We start from the raw sequence: 17,485 nt of genomic DNA, 5'->3' as shown, positions 1-17,485 counted from the left end.
TAGATAAATTCATAAACACAGAAAATAGAATAGGGGTTACTAGGGGTTGAACACAGGAAGACAAAGAAGAATTACAGGGAGTTTCAATCCGGCATGATAAAAAACTTCTGGAGATACACAATGTGAATATTTTTAATGCCACTGAATTATACACTTTAAAAGGGTTAATTCTGGCTATCATAATGGCACACACCTGTAATCCTAGCTAATCGGTAGGCTGAAGCAGGAGGATCACAACTTCAACTCAAGCCTGGGCAACTCAGTGAACAGGCTCTATGTGAGAGACTTGAACTTATGGCAGTCCTCCTGCCTCAGCCTCTTGAGTGCTGAGATTACAGGTATGTACCAGCACACCAGGTTCTCAAAATAAAATTTTTTAAAGGGCTGGGGATACAGCTCAGTGGCACAGCACTTGCCTAGTACATACAAGGCCATGGGCTCAATCTCTAATACCATTAAAAAGAAAAAAATAATAAAAAGAGGTTAATTTTAATGTCTATTTCACCACAACAAAAAAAATCCAGTCAGGCATGGTGATGCATGCCTAGAATCCCAGCACTCAGGAATCTGAGGCAGGAGGATTGCTGAAAGTTCAAGGCCAGCCTGAACTATGTAGTGAGACACTGTCATAAACCCCCCTGCCTCAAATAAAATAAAACAAAAATACAAAAAATCCAATAAAATACACTATTCAGTATAAATTTATAAAATAACTAGAAAAAAAGAACCAAAAATGGGAATCAACCAATATCACTCAAAACGGAAATAAAGAAGCAGACTGTAGCTTACTCTTAAGGGGAGTCCTATTGAGCAAGAAAAGCCTGCTGATACATGTAACATGGATGAATCTACGAAAGCACTGTCAGCCAGGCAGGGTGAGACTCGCCTGTAATCCCTGCTACCTGGGAGCTGAAGGAGGCTCACAAATTCAAGTCTAGCCTGGGCAACCTAGTGAGATCCTATATTAAAATAAAAAACAAAAAGGTCTGAGAGTGTAGCTCAGTGTTCGAGTGCTCGCCATGCATGTATGAGGCCCTGGGTTAAATACCCAATATCTCCAAAACATTATGTTAAGCAAAAGAAACTGAATATAAAAGGCTACATAGAGCATGATTCCACTAGTATAACATTTGGGAAAAAGTAAAACTAGAGAGAGAGAAATCAGCTCAGTGATTGCCAGGAAAAGAGGAAATTACAGGGAAATTTCTTTTTCTTTTTTTTTTGAGACAGGTTTGTGACAGTGTCTCACTATGTAGTTCAGGCTGGCTTTGAACTCAGTATGCAGCCCAGGCTGGCCTCCAACTTGTGGTGATCCTCCTGCCTTAGCCTCCTGAATGGTGGGATTACAGGTGTCCACTACCATCCCCAGCCAGGAAACTTTTTGAAATGATGAAAATGTTCTATAACTCAACATTATGGTGACTACACAACCCCACATTTGTCAAAACTCAAAACTATATACTGAAAAGGGATGCATTTCACTGTATATAAGTACTTCAATAAACCTGACTTTAAGAAAGATGATGGGCTAGGGACATGGCTGGCTCACTGGTGGAGAGCACTTGCCTAGAATGCACAAGCCCCTGGGCTCCATCTCCAGCACGGCAAAAGAAAAAATAAAAAAGGAAAGATGGGGGTTAAAGGTCACAGCAGCCAACTTAAAGGGGCTTCCACTGGCCAATTCCATTGGGTCAATTTAAGCATCAAAATATTAAGATCAGATCATAAATCATAAAAAATAGAATACTCTGAGCACATACAGATACATTCAAAGAATGAATACATTCCAAACTTGATGAAAAATGAGATACATAGTTTCAAAATATTCAGTAATTAAAAAGAGAAAAGGGGTAATTTTCTAAGGAGGAAGGCTGGCCAACACCACCTTGATCTAGTAATCAAAGTCAACACTAGAAACTGGACAAGTGGAAGTTGTGTGTGGTGGTCAGATGGGCACAATGAGAGGAACTCAGCATCACCTTTGTGACACCCTTGCCATGCACATAATGTAAGTCTCATCAGGAGCAGACAGCAAATAAACCCCAAATGAGTGACACCTACAAAATAACTGGCCTCTCATCTTCCAAAGTCTCAAGATCTTGAAAATCAACAAAAGAATAGCGCTAGAGCTATGATTAAAGAGACATGATAATTACACACAACACACAATTTTGAATTGGATCTTTTTGCCAAAAGGAAATTATTAAGATAACTGGGGAATCTTGAATGGGGTGTGAGGGTTAGAAGACAGTAATTTATCATTAGTTCCGCTTTTGATTGCTACTTGCAGGTTTTTGGGAAAAGGTCTACCCATCAAACATATGCACTATTCAGGGATAATGGACATCAGATAGGTAATTTACTTTCAATGATTCAGAAAAGACTTATTATTTGTAGTGTACCTGCAACTATTTAAAAGACATTTTAAAGAAATCAGGGAAAACTGCCCAGACTATTTTTACATCATTTACATCACTTTATAAGAAGACACCCAGGAATTATTTGAAGTAGGATAATAGTAATTGGGTTATGATTTTACTTTTCTATTTTTGGGGTTTTTTTGAGACAAGGTCCTTGAACTCGTGATCCTCTTGCTTCAGCCTCCCAAGTGCTAAGATTACAGGTTTGTGCTCCATGTTTGGTTGTTTTTTAAAAGTATTCCTCACAAGCGCAAGGTCCTGAGTTCGATCCCCGGTACCCCCCCCCAAAAAAAATCACTAGAAGTGCTAGTGTGATAGTTAACTGACTGTATCAACTTGAGCAAGAAATGCCCAACTAAATTGGCTCAGTATAGTTCTGGGTGTGGGAGACCCACCCTAGTGAGGACTGTTGCAAGAATGGTATAAAAGGGGAAACAAAGAAGGCACATTTGCTTCTGTTTCTTTGGAGGAGCTCCAGTTTTCACCTTCCCTTTGGATGTTGTCTCCTGCACGGCAGACCCTTCAGCCTCCTGATATGGACTAGTACAGAACACTACAGTGAGCTCCAGGGCTAGGACTGGATTGTTCAGATCTCCCGTGCACAGACAGACCTTCTGCACTCTTGCATACCTGACTGTTTGGAAGGCCAATGTAAGCCATCTTATAAATTCTTACATATTTGTATGTTTTGCATTAAATCTCTTTCTCTAGCAAGCACTGACTGATACAGACTTTGGTACCAAGAGTGGGGTCAGAAAGGCTTCCACTCAGATTCAGAAGAAGGCCTGGGAAGCTAGGCAGTGTGCCTGGAGAGGGTAGTGTGTGAAGCTGTATGAAGCAGGAGGTGCCGTGGAGACCCCAGAAGGTTGGAGAAGCCAGGAATGTGGCTCATCTGAGGAAAGCTGCAAGGAGTGAGCAAAGTCGGACCAAGAGAGAAGCCATGAGAACTGCAAACACACAGTGCTGCAGGGGTGGAGTCACCCAAGCCCTCTGGAGTTCCTATCTTGCCACAGACTGCCTCAGATGCTGGGCGTGGAACTGCAGGATTTAATGTTTCCCCTGCTGGATTTTGAATTTGCTTTGGTCCCATTCCTTTCTATCCCCATTTGTATCTTTTGGAATGGTAATGTCTATCTTATGCCCTTGTATGTTGAAAGTGTTTAACTTTCTTTTCCTTTGTACAGGGGCTCACAGCTAAGTTTGCCTTAAATCTCAGAGGAGACTTTGGACTTGGACTTTTTGGCAATGCTAAAAGTATTAGGACTTTGGCAACTCTTAAAGATGGACTAAATGCCTTTTGCATAAAGGGATGTACATGAGTCTTTGAGGGGCCAGGGGCGGAATGTTATGGGCTGTGTGTAGATATCCCCTCAAAGCCTCATGGGTCATAGGTGGGACTTTTCAGAGGTGGCTGGATCTAGGGTGTGTGATGCTGGGATTAAGGGTACTGATTACTAAATTAGTCCACACCAGGCCTGGTGGCAATGCCTGTAATCCCAGCACTCAAGAGGCTGAGGGAGGAAGACTGCTGTGAGCTCAAGACCAGTCTGGGCTACAAATGAGTTTGAGGCCAGCCTGAACTACAAGCAAGACCTTGTCTAGATTAATCAGTTGGTCAGCCAGTTCACTGATTGGTTTGGCGTATGTCTTAGTTTCTTTTCTCTTTGCTGAGACAAACACCTGACACTCAAAGGAGGAAAGGCTTATTCTGCTCAGTTTGTAGAGGTTTCAGTCCATAGTTGACTGGCTCCAAGGCAGGGTGGCGTGGCAGAGGAGAAACAGTTCGTGGCAGGCAGAAGGCAGCAAAAGCAGCAAATGACAAGCAGCTACACCAGCAGCCTTCTTTTTGTCCCTTACATTCTATCCAGGTTACCCACTCTTAGGGCAGATGGTACTTACACCCAGGGTGGGGCACCATTAATCCTAGCATGGAACCATGAATCAATCCCGGCATCACATCCTTTTTTTTTAATTTTTTTTTTTGGTATGGGGATCAAACTCAGAACCTTGCACTTGCAAGACAGGAGTGGTGTCACAGTGGGTGAGCTAAATCCCCAGCCCGTCTCATCCTTAATCCTAGTATCACACACTCTAGACCCAGCCACCTCCGAAAAGCTCCACCTATGACTCCATGAGGCTCTGGAGGAACATTTAGATACAAGCCATAATGGCATATTTCTGGGTATGTACAATGGGAAGGCCACCCTGGGCATGGGTCGCACCACCCAAAGCATAGGTAGCCTGGAAGGGACAAAAAGGAGAGGCAAGCTGCTGCTGCTTTCTTGCTGTTCTGCTGCTTTGCTATCCTCTGCTCCCGTGAACTTTTCTCCTCTGCAATGCCCATCTGCTGTGCCACCCCCTACTTAGAGCCAGCCAACTATGGATTGAAACTTACAAACTGTGTGCCAAATAAACCTTTCTTCCTTTAGCTTTGGGTGTTGGGTATTTTGTCTCAGCAATGACAAGAGTAACTCATACAGCTAGTTGTTGGAAATATAAACTGAAGCACCGATGGTGAAATGCTATGTGAGGGTGGGGGGTGGTGTGAGACAGGGTCTCGCTATGTAGTTCAGGCTGGCCTCAAACTTGCAGTGATCTTTCTGTCTCAGCCTCCCAAGTGCTGGGATTACCTATAGGTGTGTGCCACCACACCTGGCTGTCAGGATTTGGTTTTTTTTGGTCAGGATTTGTTTTAAAACAAAAAGCAAAGAAAAAAAGAAAAGAAAAAGAAGGCAGAACATACCAAATGCTGGCAACAATGTAATGCACTGCTCAAACCCTGCTGGCAGGGGTGCAAATTTATACAATCACTTTGGAAAACTGTTTGGCAGTACCTATTAAAACCGAACATAAATATATAGTTTAATACTCCACACATTGCCATATATCATCCAACACAAATTACTACTCTTGGGTCGGGGATTTAGCTTAGCACCAGGGTGCCTGCCTTGCAAGTGCAAGGTCCTGAGTTCACTCCCCAGTACCAAAACAAACAAAAAACCCCCATCACAACAAAAGAAATTACTACTCTCTACCAAGACATGTATAAGATCGTCTATGACAGCATTATTTATAACAGCCCAAACTGGAAACTGGCAACAGTGCTTTAGAAATCATTAATAGTCACACAGCAGGGTATCATACGGCAATGAGAGAATAAAAGAACAATATACAACACAAAAGAATTTTCTAAATGTGATGTTAGAAGAAGACTCCAACAGAAGAGTATGGTACTGTCTGATGTTATGCAGATAAATTTCAAAAATAAACTGGAACTGGGCCAGGGATTTAGCTCAGTGGCACAGCACCCGCCTCACAAGGGCAAGGTCCTGAGTTCGAATCCTGACACCAAAATTTTTTTAAATAAATGAATGAATGAATAAACTGGAACTAAGGTGTCAGAAGTCATGACAGTGGTGACTCTGGGAAGGAAAGTTTGTGATTAGAAGGGGTGAAGAAGGGATTCCTGGGATGTTGGCAATGTTTTGTCTCTTCAACTGGGTGCTGGCTACAGGGGTTCACTCACGTTGTAAAACAACCAAGACTTTATGTATACTGTAATTTTCGTTCATAAACTACTCTTGTTCATCAATAAAATTTTTTTTTTTTTTAAAGCAGAGAAGGTGCTGGGGATGTACCTCAATGGTAGACTGCTTGCCTACTATGCTCAAGACCATAGCACTGGGGGTAGAGGGTGTTGAAGATAGGCATGAAGGATTCATGGGGTTCACTTAACTATCATTCAAATTTGTGTTTGAAAATTTCCATAATAGTAATAATAATAATAATAATAGTAAAAAGAGTGGCCATGGTGCCACATGCCTGTAATCCCAGCACTTGGGAGGCTGAGGCAGGAGGATTGCTGTGAGTTCAAGACCAGCCTCGGCTACACAGTGAGTTCAAGGCCAGCCTGAACTACATAGTGAGACTCTGTCTCAAAAAATAAATAACAAAAATTAAAATTAAAAAAAAAAGAATTTTAGGCCATAAAAATACCCTGCTTAAAATTGATATCATTTCCCATCATGTCTATACTAATAATTGAACTCACTGTGCGCCCTATTCATCCTGGCCCTGCCTACATCTCCTGATTCATTGCACATCACCACCCACCTTGCTCACTCTGCCCTAGCCCTGCTGATCCTGCACCACATAGCTGATTCCTCACCCTTCAAGTCCCTGCTAAATGCCTCCTCAAAAGAAATGCCTTTCCTGACTCACCTTGCCTGACCCTCTTTCATAAGAGTTCTTTTCTTTTCAATTCACCACAGCATGACACTGTGTTAGTATACAGAATCCACCAAAAAAAGTATACATCAGAAAAAGAAAAACTTGTATAAATATTTTAATACTAAATTTATTGGGATATCATGAGATTAATACAAGTTACCTTTGGCTCTTCAATTACAAGAGGCGCTCATAGTGGTGACCATTATTTTCCAGACATTTATTAGGACAGCAAACTGTTGAACTGTCTATATGTTTTTTTGGTGGACTCTGTACATTTGGTTTATAAATTCCTTGAGATTAAGAGCCTTTGCTTGTATTATTTAATGCTCTCCAGCGCCTAGAACAATCTCCAGTACAAAAAAGAAGAAAGAAAAGAAAAGAATCTGAGGGCTGGGGATTTAGCTCAGTGGTTCCACCGCCTGCCTTGCAAGTACAAGGACCCGAGTTCAATCCCTGGTACCGAAAAAAAAAAAAAAAGAAAAGAATCTGAGATGTAGGATGTTTGATGAGCATATTTTAACATTAGGTAGTCAAAGCCAATAACATGCTATAGAAATAGTTAAATATATGCTTTCAAGTAATGAACTGTATTACACATTAGACGCCTATGCTATTTTTTAGAGAAATATTAAACTTGTTTTTCAAGGGCCGGGGATTTAGCTCAGTGGTTTTGCTGCCTGCTGCGCAAGAGCAAGGACCCGAGTTCAATCCCCGGTACCAAAAAAAAAAAAAAAAATTTGTTTTTCAAGCCAGGCGTGGTAGCACACGGCTGTAATTCTAGCATTTGGGAGGCTGAGGCAGGAGGATTGCCGTGAGTTAGAGACCAGCCTGGGCTACATAGGAGACCCTGTCTCAAAAAAGCAAAAACAAAAACAAAAATTGCTTTACAACTTGAATGCTTTTATATTGCATAAATTGCCCCATGTAATGTTTAAAATACTGAAAACCACTGAATTTAACCGAGACTCTACAATACGGCTAAGTTAAAAAACAATTGCTAGGGCTGGGGATTTAGCTCAGTGGTTCCGCTGCCTGCCCTGCAAGTGCAAGAACCTGAGTTCCATCCCTGGTACAAAAAAATCAAACAAACCATTGCTATAACCACCTGTCATTTTCAACAGAAGCCTCCAAATGTGTCTGCACTATTGCGAGGCAAATGGATAAAAAAGTTGGCTACTGGGTTTTTTTTTGCAGTACTGGGGGGCTGAATCCAGGGCTTTGCACTAAGCTAAGTCCCCAAGCCCTTTTTTATTTTTTAATTTTGAGTCTCACTAAATTGCTCAGGCTGGCCGTGGATTTGTGATTTCCCACCTCAGCCTTCCCAGCAGCTGGGGTTACAAGTATGTGCCACCACACCTGGATACGGGTGGCTTCATTTATTACAAAATATTAAATTTAAAAAGTACATACCTTTTGAGAACTTAGTGTGTGAGGCTGATCTTTCTAGATACACTTTTTGGGGTTTTTTTGGTACCAGGGATCGAACTCGGACCCTTGCGCTTGTGAGGCAGGTGCTGGAGCCACTGAGCTAAATCCCCGCCCCTAGATATGCTTTTTGAAATAGCAGAGGAAGTGCGATACTGACCAAAGTAAACCAAATTTGAAAATCCCACAATGATCTCCACATATCTTACATAGGATACTAACCTGTACCTCTGAAAATCTTCATGTCGCAAACCATGCTGCTGCTGGGATTCTTTGATAATCTGAAGAACTAGAGCCAAAATTAAGGAAAAGCTTGAAGTAGCAAAAATCTAAATAAATCAAAACCCACACCATTAATCTGTATTTGTGTTGAACCACAGCACATTAAACATTTGTGAAATTCTTAGTACATTAACTAGTGAGACCTTTTGTAACCATTTTCAATCGCTATCTTGTCATACATAAGACAGGGCTAAGTTTGCAGAAAAGTTAATTGCCTGACCTGTTACTATTTTCAAAATAAAAAAGAAGTCATTACTAGCCATTGGAGATTGCTGAAACTTAACAGCTCAAATTAAAGCTGCTGGATTCTAAATGCTAACTATAACTGAAGTGGTTCCCATTGATTTACATTTTATTCATTCAAGCAGATTTACATTATAAATGACAGGTACTTTGCTTCTATTTGCCTTCCACACCTGCCAAATCCAACTTTCCTTAACAGCTGTGATGCTTCCAGAGCCTATGATTAGCACATGTCAACTAAGCTAGGCCAAGATTTCCATAAAAACATTAAAATTTTCTGACCAAACTCTTCTTTAATCAGAACCCCTCTCCTTTAAGAATAAGGATATTCAAGATTATGTATCAAATGCTCATAAGTCCAATGACCTTTACCTACAATTTTAGTTTTAACATTTCCTCCACCCTTCTCTCCAGATATTATCTATTTTTTTGTTTTGTTTTGTTTTTTGAAACAGGGCCTTGAACTCACTGTGTAGCCCAGGGTGGCCTCCAACTCACAGCAATCTTCCTGTCCCAGCCTCCCAAGTGTTACGATTACAGGCATGCACCACCACACATAGCTCTATAGATACTATTTTTAAACAGTGAACAGTAAAAGGACTCTTTCTATGCTTAGAAAGAAGAGAGTGGGATTTAGAGTCTATAGTAAAAACAGGGCATTCTTACATCCATTTGGAACAAGTATACCACCATATCGAAAAGTAAACTCCAGGGCTGGGGATGTAGCTCAGCTGGCACCGCCTGGCAAATGCAAAGTCCTGAGTTCGATCTCCAGTACCAAAAAAACTCCTCCAAAACTCTAAAAGTTTAACTATGTCAAGATATCAAGCTAAATGTGCTATTTCAGAAATTCGTCTGTATTTTCTCCACTTGTTTCACTTCAAAAAGCCACAAACTGTTGTCACAAGCACACAACTGAAATATAAACTAACGAAAACTACAAACTGATTCTTCCAAAGGCTGCAACAAGATAAAATGCCTATAGATCTAAGAAAACTATACAAATGATACTAACAAGCTATGATAAGTTATATTCAAAACAGGCAAGCTTTTTCTCAAGACAATCTGTACCTCCACTTCCAAAACATCAAGCTCTCCATTTTAACAGCCTGTTTAAGACAGCTGTCAGACAAGAGTTTTAACCTGAAATGTCAAGATTGCATTTTCTTCTCTCCGTTGAGTGGCTCAGAGGCACCAAGGAAGGAGCTCAGCCGGGCGGCGAGGGTGTCAACGCTGACACGAGCCCTCCAAGTGAGCAACTGCACGGGAGCAGAAACCTGCCTGGTACCCCTATGCCACCTGGAAGAAAAGAACGTGCCCGATCTGGAGGGCGAGGGGGATGCGGGGAAAAGACCGATCGAGGGACAGACCCCTGGACGTTTGAGTGCCTAAAGGTAAAATAAACTGCAGTCCTCAGCTCCGGTCTAGGACGTGCCAGTGCCCGCCGCTTCTCCCGCCCCCAGCCCTCCAGATCGACACGTAGTCACTACGAGTCAGGCCACAACTCTAGGATACTCTCCAAACTCAGGCTATCCCCAAATTCTTTGTTTGCCTTCGGCCCGGCTGAGGGGCGTTCATTTTCTTTATTTTCTTCTCCGGCACCACGTCCACCGCCTCCACCGCTGCTACCGCTACCGCTACCGCCTCCGCCGCCGCCACCAGGGACCTGCTTCTCAGCAGCCATCTTGCCCCTACACCGCAAAGCTGGACGGGATAGAGGAGGCGAGATGACCAGGGGCGGGAGAGAGTGGGACCTATCAACCTAGGCTGATGGGATATGGGCGGACTCCGCCGCCCTTTGTGCTTCTAGCGGGCGGAGCCATTTGTTGGAACGCGCCTGCGCGTGGGCTTGTCTCTGAGTGGCAAATTGTGGCGGCGAGGTTAAAATCTGTGGAAAAAAAAAAAAAAAAATCTGTGGAAGTCTTCCCCCCCCCCCGCCCCCGGCAATCCCCAGCTGCTGTACAGCAAGGGCAGGAGGACCAGAAGTGGTCGCCCACCTCCCATGTCCCTGCACAGGGGATCAGGCTCATGTTCCACACATCAGGAAGGGGGGGGGGGGGGCGCTAATGACTGGATATTTTGGTATGTACCTTTCCACGGAGTCGAGAGACCGGGTTTTGTCTCTACGAAGCAACCCCCTTTAAGGGTCCGCCTCTACGCTTTTCTCGGGCTGACAGTGAGAAAGCAATCGGCCAGGGAACCGATGGCGCAAACAACAAGCAATGTCCTGGTGGGGACATTGCTTGGGACCTGTAGCTTGGGACCAGTCCAAGGACAGAGAAGTATAGGCATGAGAGAATGAGTCATTGCCCTACAATAGGGCAGTCAGGCTCTGAAGTCTTGGATCTAGAGGCTGAGACTCAGATCCTTGTTCCAGTGTGGCGGCACTGCATGGGAAAAGTTGAGCGTATAATTTAATCTCCATCTAAATCTATTCCCTCATCTGTGGAATGAGCATAACCAATAAAAATGGATGTTGCCAGGCGAGGGGGCCACACACTCCAATCCCAACACCAGGCCAAAAGGATTGCCATTTAGAAGACAGCGTGGGCTACGTAGCAAGATTCTGTCAATACATAGAATAAAAACGCGGGCCGGGGATTTAGCTCAGTGGTTTTGCCGCCTGCTGCACAAGCGCAAGGACCCGAGTTCGATCCCCGGTACCAAACAAACAAACAAACAAACAAAAAAACCGAATAAGGGCCGGGGATTTAGCTCAGTGGTTCCAGTGCCTGCCTTGCAAGCACAAGGTCCTGAGTTCAATCCTCGGTACCCAAAACAAAACAAAACAAAAACCAGAACGAATGAAACTCAACATCACTAATCATTAGAGACATGCAAATCAAAGCCACAATGAGATAACACTCTCACCCACTAGGGTGGCTACTACCCAAAACAAATGGGAAAAAAAATGTGGTGCAATGTGTGGAGAAATTGGAACTGCGGTGCACTACTAGTGGGAATGTAAAATGATGGAGTCACTGCAGAATACAGAAGGGCAGTTTAGCAACAATTAAAAGTAGAGCCGGGCATGGTAGTGCATGTCTGTAATCCTAGCACTTAGCAGGCTGAGGCAGGAGGATTTCTGGAGTTCCAGGCCAGCCTGAACTATATAGCAAGACCCTGTCTCAAAAAAAGAAAAAAGGGGGCCGGGGATTTAGCTCAGTGGTTTCGCCACCTGCTGCACAAGCGCAAGGACCCAAGTTTGATCCCCGGTACCAAAACAAAAAAAGAAAAAAGAAAAAAGAATCACCATGTAATCTAGCAATTCCACTTCTGAGTATTTATCCAGAAGAATTGTAAAGCAGGATCCAGAAGAGTTATTTGTATACCTCACATATTCACAGGAGCACTATTATATGATTCCATTAGTATGAAATGCCCTGAATAGGCAATTCTATAGAGACAGAAAGTAGATTGATAGCTGGCTAGGATGGGGAAGAGTGTTAGGGATAAAAATAGGAAGGAGATTGCAGGCTGACCACTAAAGAAAAAGGGTTTCTTTTGAAAGGGAGGGAAATACTCTAGAACTGATTGTGGTAACTGTTGCACAACTCTGAATATACTAAAAATTAAAGGAATACTTTATTTTAAAAAAATATTTTGGTGTTTTGGGCTGGGGATTTAGCTCAGTGGTTCTGTGACCTGCCTTGCAAGTGCAAAGTTTGATCCCTGGTACCAAAAAAAAAATTTTTTTTTGGTTTTTTTGAGGCAGGGTCTCCCTTTGTAGTTCAGGCTGGTCCTGAACTCACTATGAAGCCCAGGCTGGCCTTAAACTCTTGGCGATCCTCCTGCCTGAGCCTCCTGAGTACTGGGATCACAGGTGTGCACAGTCACACTTCGCTAAGAGTACTTGAAATGGGCAAATGGTATATGTTAATTATATTTCAATAAAGCTGTTACCACAAAAATAAAAAGATTGTTTATCTCATCAAAACTCTGCAATGCCACCTTATTTTACTATACTTAAACCCACTATCCTTATAATGGAAAAAAAAATCCTACTCACCTTTTCTGCCAATTTCTTTCTTTCTTTTTTTTTTTTTTTTTTTTTTGTACCGGGGATCAAACTCGGGTCTTTGTGCTTGCATAGCAGGCGGCGAAACCACTGAGCTAAATCCCCGGCCCCTACCAATTTCTTTCTTGCTCATTCTGCTCAGGGCATGCCAGCCTCCTTGTTTTAGGGACATAAACATACTCCTGCCTTAGGATCTTTCCTCCTACCTGTAATACACTTTCCTTAAATATCTGCTTGGCTAGCTCCCTCACCTCCTTATCTTCGTTCAAATATCACTTTTTTATTTTTAAGAGACCAAGTCTTGCTGTGTTGTGCAGTCTGGCCTTGAACTCCTGAGCTCAAACAATCCTCCTCCCTCATCCTCCAGAGTAGCTGGGACTGCAGGCATGCACCACTGTGCCCAGCTAAATGTCACTTTTTTTGGGGGGGGGAGCACTGGGGATTGAACCTAGGCCTCATGAATGCTAGGCAAGTGGTCCGCCACTGAGCTACATTCCCAGCTCTGAATGTCACCTTCTTAATGAGGTCTGCCTGATCACCCTATTTTAAACAGCTCAATTGTCATGGCCTGAATTTATTTACCCTGATCTACTTTTCCTAGAAGTTCTTATAAACTAGCAATAGATTAATAACTAAAATATGCTTATTAGATTGTTCTCTCCTTATAGAAAGTAAGCTCACAGAGGTCCTTGATCTTTGTAACACTTACTGGTGTATCCTAAGGACACAGAACAGTACCTGCCAAGCAGTAGGTGCTTAATATCTGCCGAATAAATGAATAGTAAGCAGCTCGTAAGTGTGAACTGCTGACACCTTCCTGTTCAATGAGTAGGCAGGCAGGGCAGGGGTGTGAATAGTATTTTCCTAGCAAGAAAAGTCTGGCCCAGTGTGGTAGTCCATACCTGTATGCCTGCAATCCCAGCACTCAGAGGCTGAGGCAGGAGGACCGCTGTGAATTCAGGGCCAGCCTAGGCTACATAATGAGTTGAATGCCACCCTGAACTACATAGTGAAACCTGGTCTCAAAAAAAAAAAAAAAAAAGGGAAGAAATAAAGAAAAGTTGGTAACTGAGTTCCTGAAAGGCTGAGAACTTGGAGTGGGGGGTAATATTCTTGACTGGGACTCAAGAAACAGGACAGAAAAGGTGAAATAGTAATGGAGATGCAGTGGCAGAAGGTGGTGATTATCAGACCCAGGGAACTGGGAGGTTAAAACCTATACAAGTAGTAATGATTCCTTGTCACAAATGCTCCATACAGAAGGAAATATTTAACAAATATTGTAACCTAACCACCATCCAGAAGAATGTTTCTAGTGCATGGTACTCTGATATTTTGAATTTCCTGCTTTCCCCTCTTAGAGATTGGAATAGAGTAAGGGGTAAAAAGAAAAGATTTCATTATTCAGATCTAAGGAGCCGGCTCCAGGCCTGTCTCATACATCTCACTGCATTCTCAGAGTCCTCTAAGAAGGAAATGTAACCATCCCCTATAACAGATGGGGAAACCGAGGCTGGCGCCAAAAACAGAGGCTGACACCCAATAGATGCTCAGTAACTATTTCCTGAATTTAAGCGGAGGGGTGATGCCCAAAGAAAGGAGTGAGTCGAAGCTAATCAAGTTCCTGCAAAACATTCCTTCCCACCTCCCCTCCACCCACCAGGCTGCTCGACGAGGTTGCTGTGAAGCCTGGTGCTCCAGGGACTGAGAAATGGACAGATGCGTGGAGCGCAGGGCGGCCGTCCCAGTGCTGGAAACCCTTCTGTCCCCGCCACTCAGCGTCACCCCCCATGGAGGGCAGATCAGTGTGGCGCTCTCTAGGGCACCGCAGCCAGCGCGCGGGGCGGACTGCAGGGAAGCGCACGGTGCGCGAGTCCCCGGTGGGTACTCCCTGTGGCGTGGCGCACATGCTGAACCCGGGTTGGTCCCTCCTCCACCCAGGGTCTCCGGGAGAAGCCAGTTCTCCGACTCAGTACTCAACAGCAGGGATCCTGGGGCCAGAGCGCGGTAACAAGCACGAGCGCCTCTCTCCGCCCTGGGGTGGGCTGTGGGTGCCCCGGCCGGGACGCGAGTGGGGCCACTCGGCAGCACTGCCCCCGCGCAGCCGGCCGCGGCGGGAACAAGCCCACCCTCTGCTGCTCGCTCCTCCCCCTGACCCCGGCGCACCCCGGCTCCGGCGCCTGCAGCCTCGCGGAGTTTGGCTGGGCGCTTAGGCGGGCGGCCGTAGCGGCGGGAAGCTGCGCTCTAACCAAGACCCAGACGGCAGCAGGAGCCAGGCAGTCTTGGTGTTGGTGTCACCATGAACGCCTCGGGCGGCCCCGGGGCCGAAAACGCAAGCCAGGAGGGCGGCGAGGGAGGCTGGCAGCCCGAGGCGGTCCTCGTGCCCCTGTTCTTCGCGCTCATCTTCCTCGTGGGCACCGTGGGCAACGCGCTGGTGCTCGCTGTGCTGCTGCGCGGCGGCCAGGCCGTCAGCACCACCAACCTGTTCATCTTCAACCTGGGCGTGGCCGACCTGTGCTTCATCGTGTGCTGCGTGCCCTTCCAGGCCACCATCTACACCCTGGACGGCTGGGTGTTCGGCTCGCTGCTCTGCAAGGCCGTGCATTTCCTCATCTTCCTCACGATGCATGCCAGCAGCTTCACGCTGGTAACCGTCTCCCTGGACAGGTGAGCAGGCGCTCGGACAGGGGCTGGAGAGGGAGGCGCGACCCGGCGATCAGGAGGGACACGAAGAGGGCAGGAGACGACACTAAGACGGCAGAGGGACCAGAGACGGTAGAAGGCAAGCGGGCGCGGAGGGTAAAGAGGACCAAGAATGGAGATGTGGTGGCCTCCCTGTGGGTGCGTCCTCGGGGCCTCTCGGGCTGGAGCATTCGGCTCTCCAGCGCCACCCGCGCCTGACAACGCGCAGCTTTTCTCGTACACAGCCTTTTCACGTGTGTCATCTCATTTAAATTTAAAGCCTTTCTGAGGCTGGGATGGGGGAGGGTACCGCTCATAACACGCTCAGAGTCGCTAGCCGCCTTCGCGTGGGGGAAGCGAACCTCCTGTCTTTGGCTTTAAGCTCGGGGCCTCTCCCTCCCCCCGCGCTCCTCTCGAAGCCACACGCGATTGCTTGGCTGCTTGGCGCAGTCACCGGACTGTGGAATGTGGGTCCTCACAAAGCCCCTGGGTCACTCTCAGCCCGCTCTGCTGCCCGTCTCCAGGCGGAGGGTCAGGGGTTGGGGCAGGAGAGCGCGCCTTCGGGTTTCCCTCCCGGTCAGAGCCAGAGCGCATCCTCCTGAGAGCGCGAGCGAGGGTCTCAGGGGAAGCTTGACGGGACTCTAGGAAGGGTCCTGGGAAGGAAATCCGGTCCCTGTATCCCCGCCCCCGCCTTCTGGATCTCTCCGGCGAGGTGAGACCGCCCGCTCCGCACAGCCTCCCATCTCCACGGAGCCGGAGCGTGTGGGTTCCGCGCGCGCTGGTGGGACCCACGGGCTCCAGCCTCCGTTAGGATTTCCTCGTCGCACCTTGCCCGACTAGTGCCTCGGGCGCCAGTTTTCCCTCCCCGGGCACTGTCACTAGTGGGTAATCACAGCCTCCTCCAGCCCCCTAACCGGTTTCCCAACTTTTAGCCTTCAGTGACTTCGCGGTGCCCTTCTAGGTGGAGTATATCTGTGGTCACAGTGCTGAGAGGAGAAGAATGAGCTAAATGAGTGCCTTTCCTGCCAGACCCCGTTTTACTTTTAGGCTCATCTGAGAGTCGGGCGCGCTGGATGTGGCTGCGGGGTAACCTTGCGTTCGCCAGGGACTTGCCTGAGAGCGGGTGTAGACCGGGAGATGCAGGGGCAGCGGCTCACCTGGAGTGCACCCCCCCCCCCCACGGTTCACTTGACGTCTCCTTTCCAACCTGGCCCCCAGGTATCTGGCCATCCGCTACCCGCTGCACTCCCGTGAGCTGCGCGTGCCTCGAAACGCACTGGCGGCCATTGGGCTCATCTGGGGTCTGGCGCTGCTGTTCTCCGGGCCCTACCTGAGCTACTACACCCAGTCGCAGCTGGCCAACCTGACGGTGTGCCACCCAGCGTGGAGTGCGCCTCGCCGCCGCGCCATGGACCTCTGCACCTTCGTCTTCAGTTACCTGTTGCCGGTGCTGGTTCTCGGCCTGACCTACGCGCGCACCCTGCGCTACCTCTGGCGCTCTGTGGACCCGGTGGCTGTAGGCTCCGGTGCTCGGCGCGGCAAGCGCAAGGTGACGCGCATGATCGTCATTGTGGCCGTGCTCTTCTGCCTCTGTTGGATGCCCCATCACGCGCTTATTCTCTGCGTGTGGTTCGGCCGCTTCCCGCTCACAAGGGCCACTTACGCGCTGCGGATCCTCTCGCACTTGGTCTCATATGCCAACTCCTGCGTTAACCCCATCGTCTATGCGCTGGTCTCCAAGCACTTCCGCAAGGGCTTCCGCAAGGTCTGCGCAGGCCTGCTGGGCCATACCCCACTCCGAGCCTCGGGCCGCGTGTGGGTTGCGGCCCCGGGCACCCACGATGGCAGTGGGTTGGAGCGAGAGTCCACCGATCTGACGCATGTGAGCGAAGTGACCGGGGCCCCATGTCCCAGTCCTGGCTCTTCCCAGCTGAGCAGCCTCGAGCCAGGTCCCTGGCCCATCTCGGAACCAAAATGCCCCCAATAAGATCCTATTAACGTGACCTCAGGCCTCAAGGCACTTAACCTGTAACCTTGGATGTTTGAAGGGTTAGAGTCAGAGGTGGGGGACTAGGGGAGAGTTTCATCTATTAATAAAACGCACAAACCATTTCACCCGTGGTCACAGGCTGTGTACAAATTTCACATTGTCATGAAGCCCCATGGGAAAAAGCCTCTGGGACTT

At 46.8% G+C, this 17,485-nt stretch overlaps 2 protein-coding genes across 3 annotated transcripts in view; one reads left to right on the top strand and one right to left on the bottom strand.

The window, feature by feature from the left end:
- Nucleotides 1-10,317, bottom strand: part of Srp68 (signal recognition particle 68) — a 47,091-nt gene extending 36,774 nt beyond the window's left edge. Inside the window, exons 1-2 of one of the 2 annotated variants that reach the window (XM_004860733.4) lie at nucleotides 10,116-10,317; nucleotides 8,298-8,364 (exon numbers count right to left, since the gene is read on the bottom strand). In XM_004860733.4, coding sequence (XP_004860790.2) covers nucleotides 8,298-8,364; nucleotides 10,116-10,284 — 236 coding nt within the window. In that variant the 5' untranslated portion in view covers nucleotides 10,285-10,317. The remainder of the gene's footprint in view (nucleotides 1-8,297; nucleotides 8,365-10,115) is intronic. The other variant, XM_004860731.4, reaches the window with a different exon arrangement.
- A 4,493-nt stretch (nucleotides 10,318-14,810) lies between these two features.
- On the top strand, nucleotides 14,811-17,437 carry Galr2 (galanin receptor 2). The gene is made up of 2 exons (XM_004860734.3): nucleotides 14,811-15,285; nucleotides 16,519-17,437. Exons 1-2 carry the CDS (start codon nucleotides 14,918-14,920, stop codon nucleotides 17,285-17,287), a joined length of 1,137 nt encoding a protein of 378 aa, XP_004860791.1. The 5' UTR covers nucleotides 14,811-14,917; the 3' UTR covers nucleotides 17,288-17,437.
- Nucleotides 17,438-17,485: the final 48 nt, after the last annotated feature.

This window comes from Heterocephalus glaber, unplaced genomic scaffold (genome assembly GCF_053883595.1).
Source record: "Heterocephalus glaber isolate CG9 unplaced genomic scaffold, H.glaber_assembly_v1.0 deba00000937, whole genome shotgun sequence".
Lineage (NCBI taxonomy): Eukaryota > Metazoa > Chordata > Mammalia > Rodentia > Bathyergidae > Heterocephalus > Heterocephalus glaber.
This window is presented reverse-complemented; position numbering and strand designations above follow the sequence as displayed.

What these genes read in the sequence shown, in the direction of transcription:
- Galr2 (XM_004860734.3), top strand. Translation starts at nt 14,918, where the DNA reads ATGAACGCCTCGGGCGGCCCCGGGGCCGAAAACGCAAGCCAGGAGGGC. An exon ending in GTAACCGTCTCCCTGGACAG is followed by an intron (nt 15,286 to 16,518) that starts GTGAGCAGGCGC and finishes CCTGGCCCCCAG; the next exon opens with GTATCTGGCCATCCGCTACC.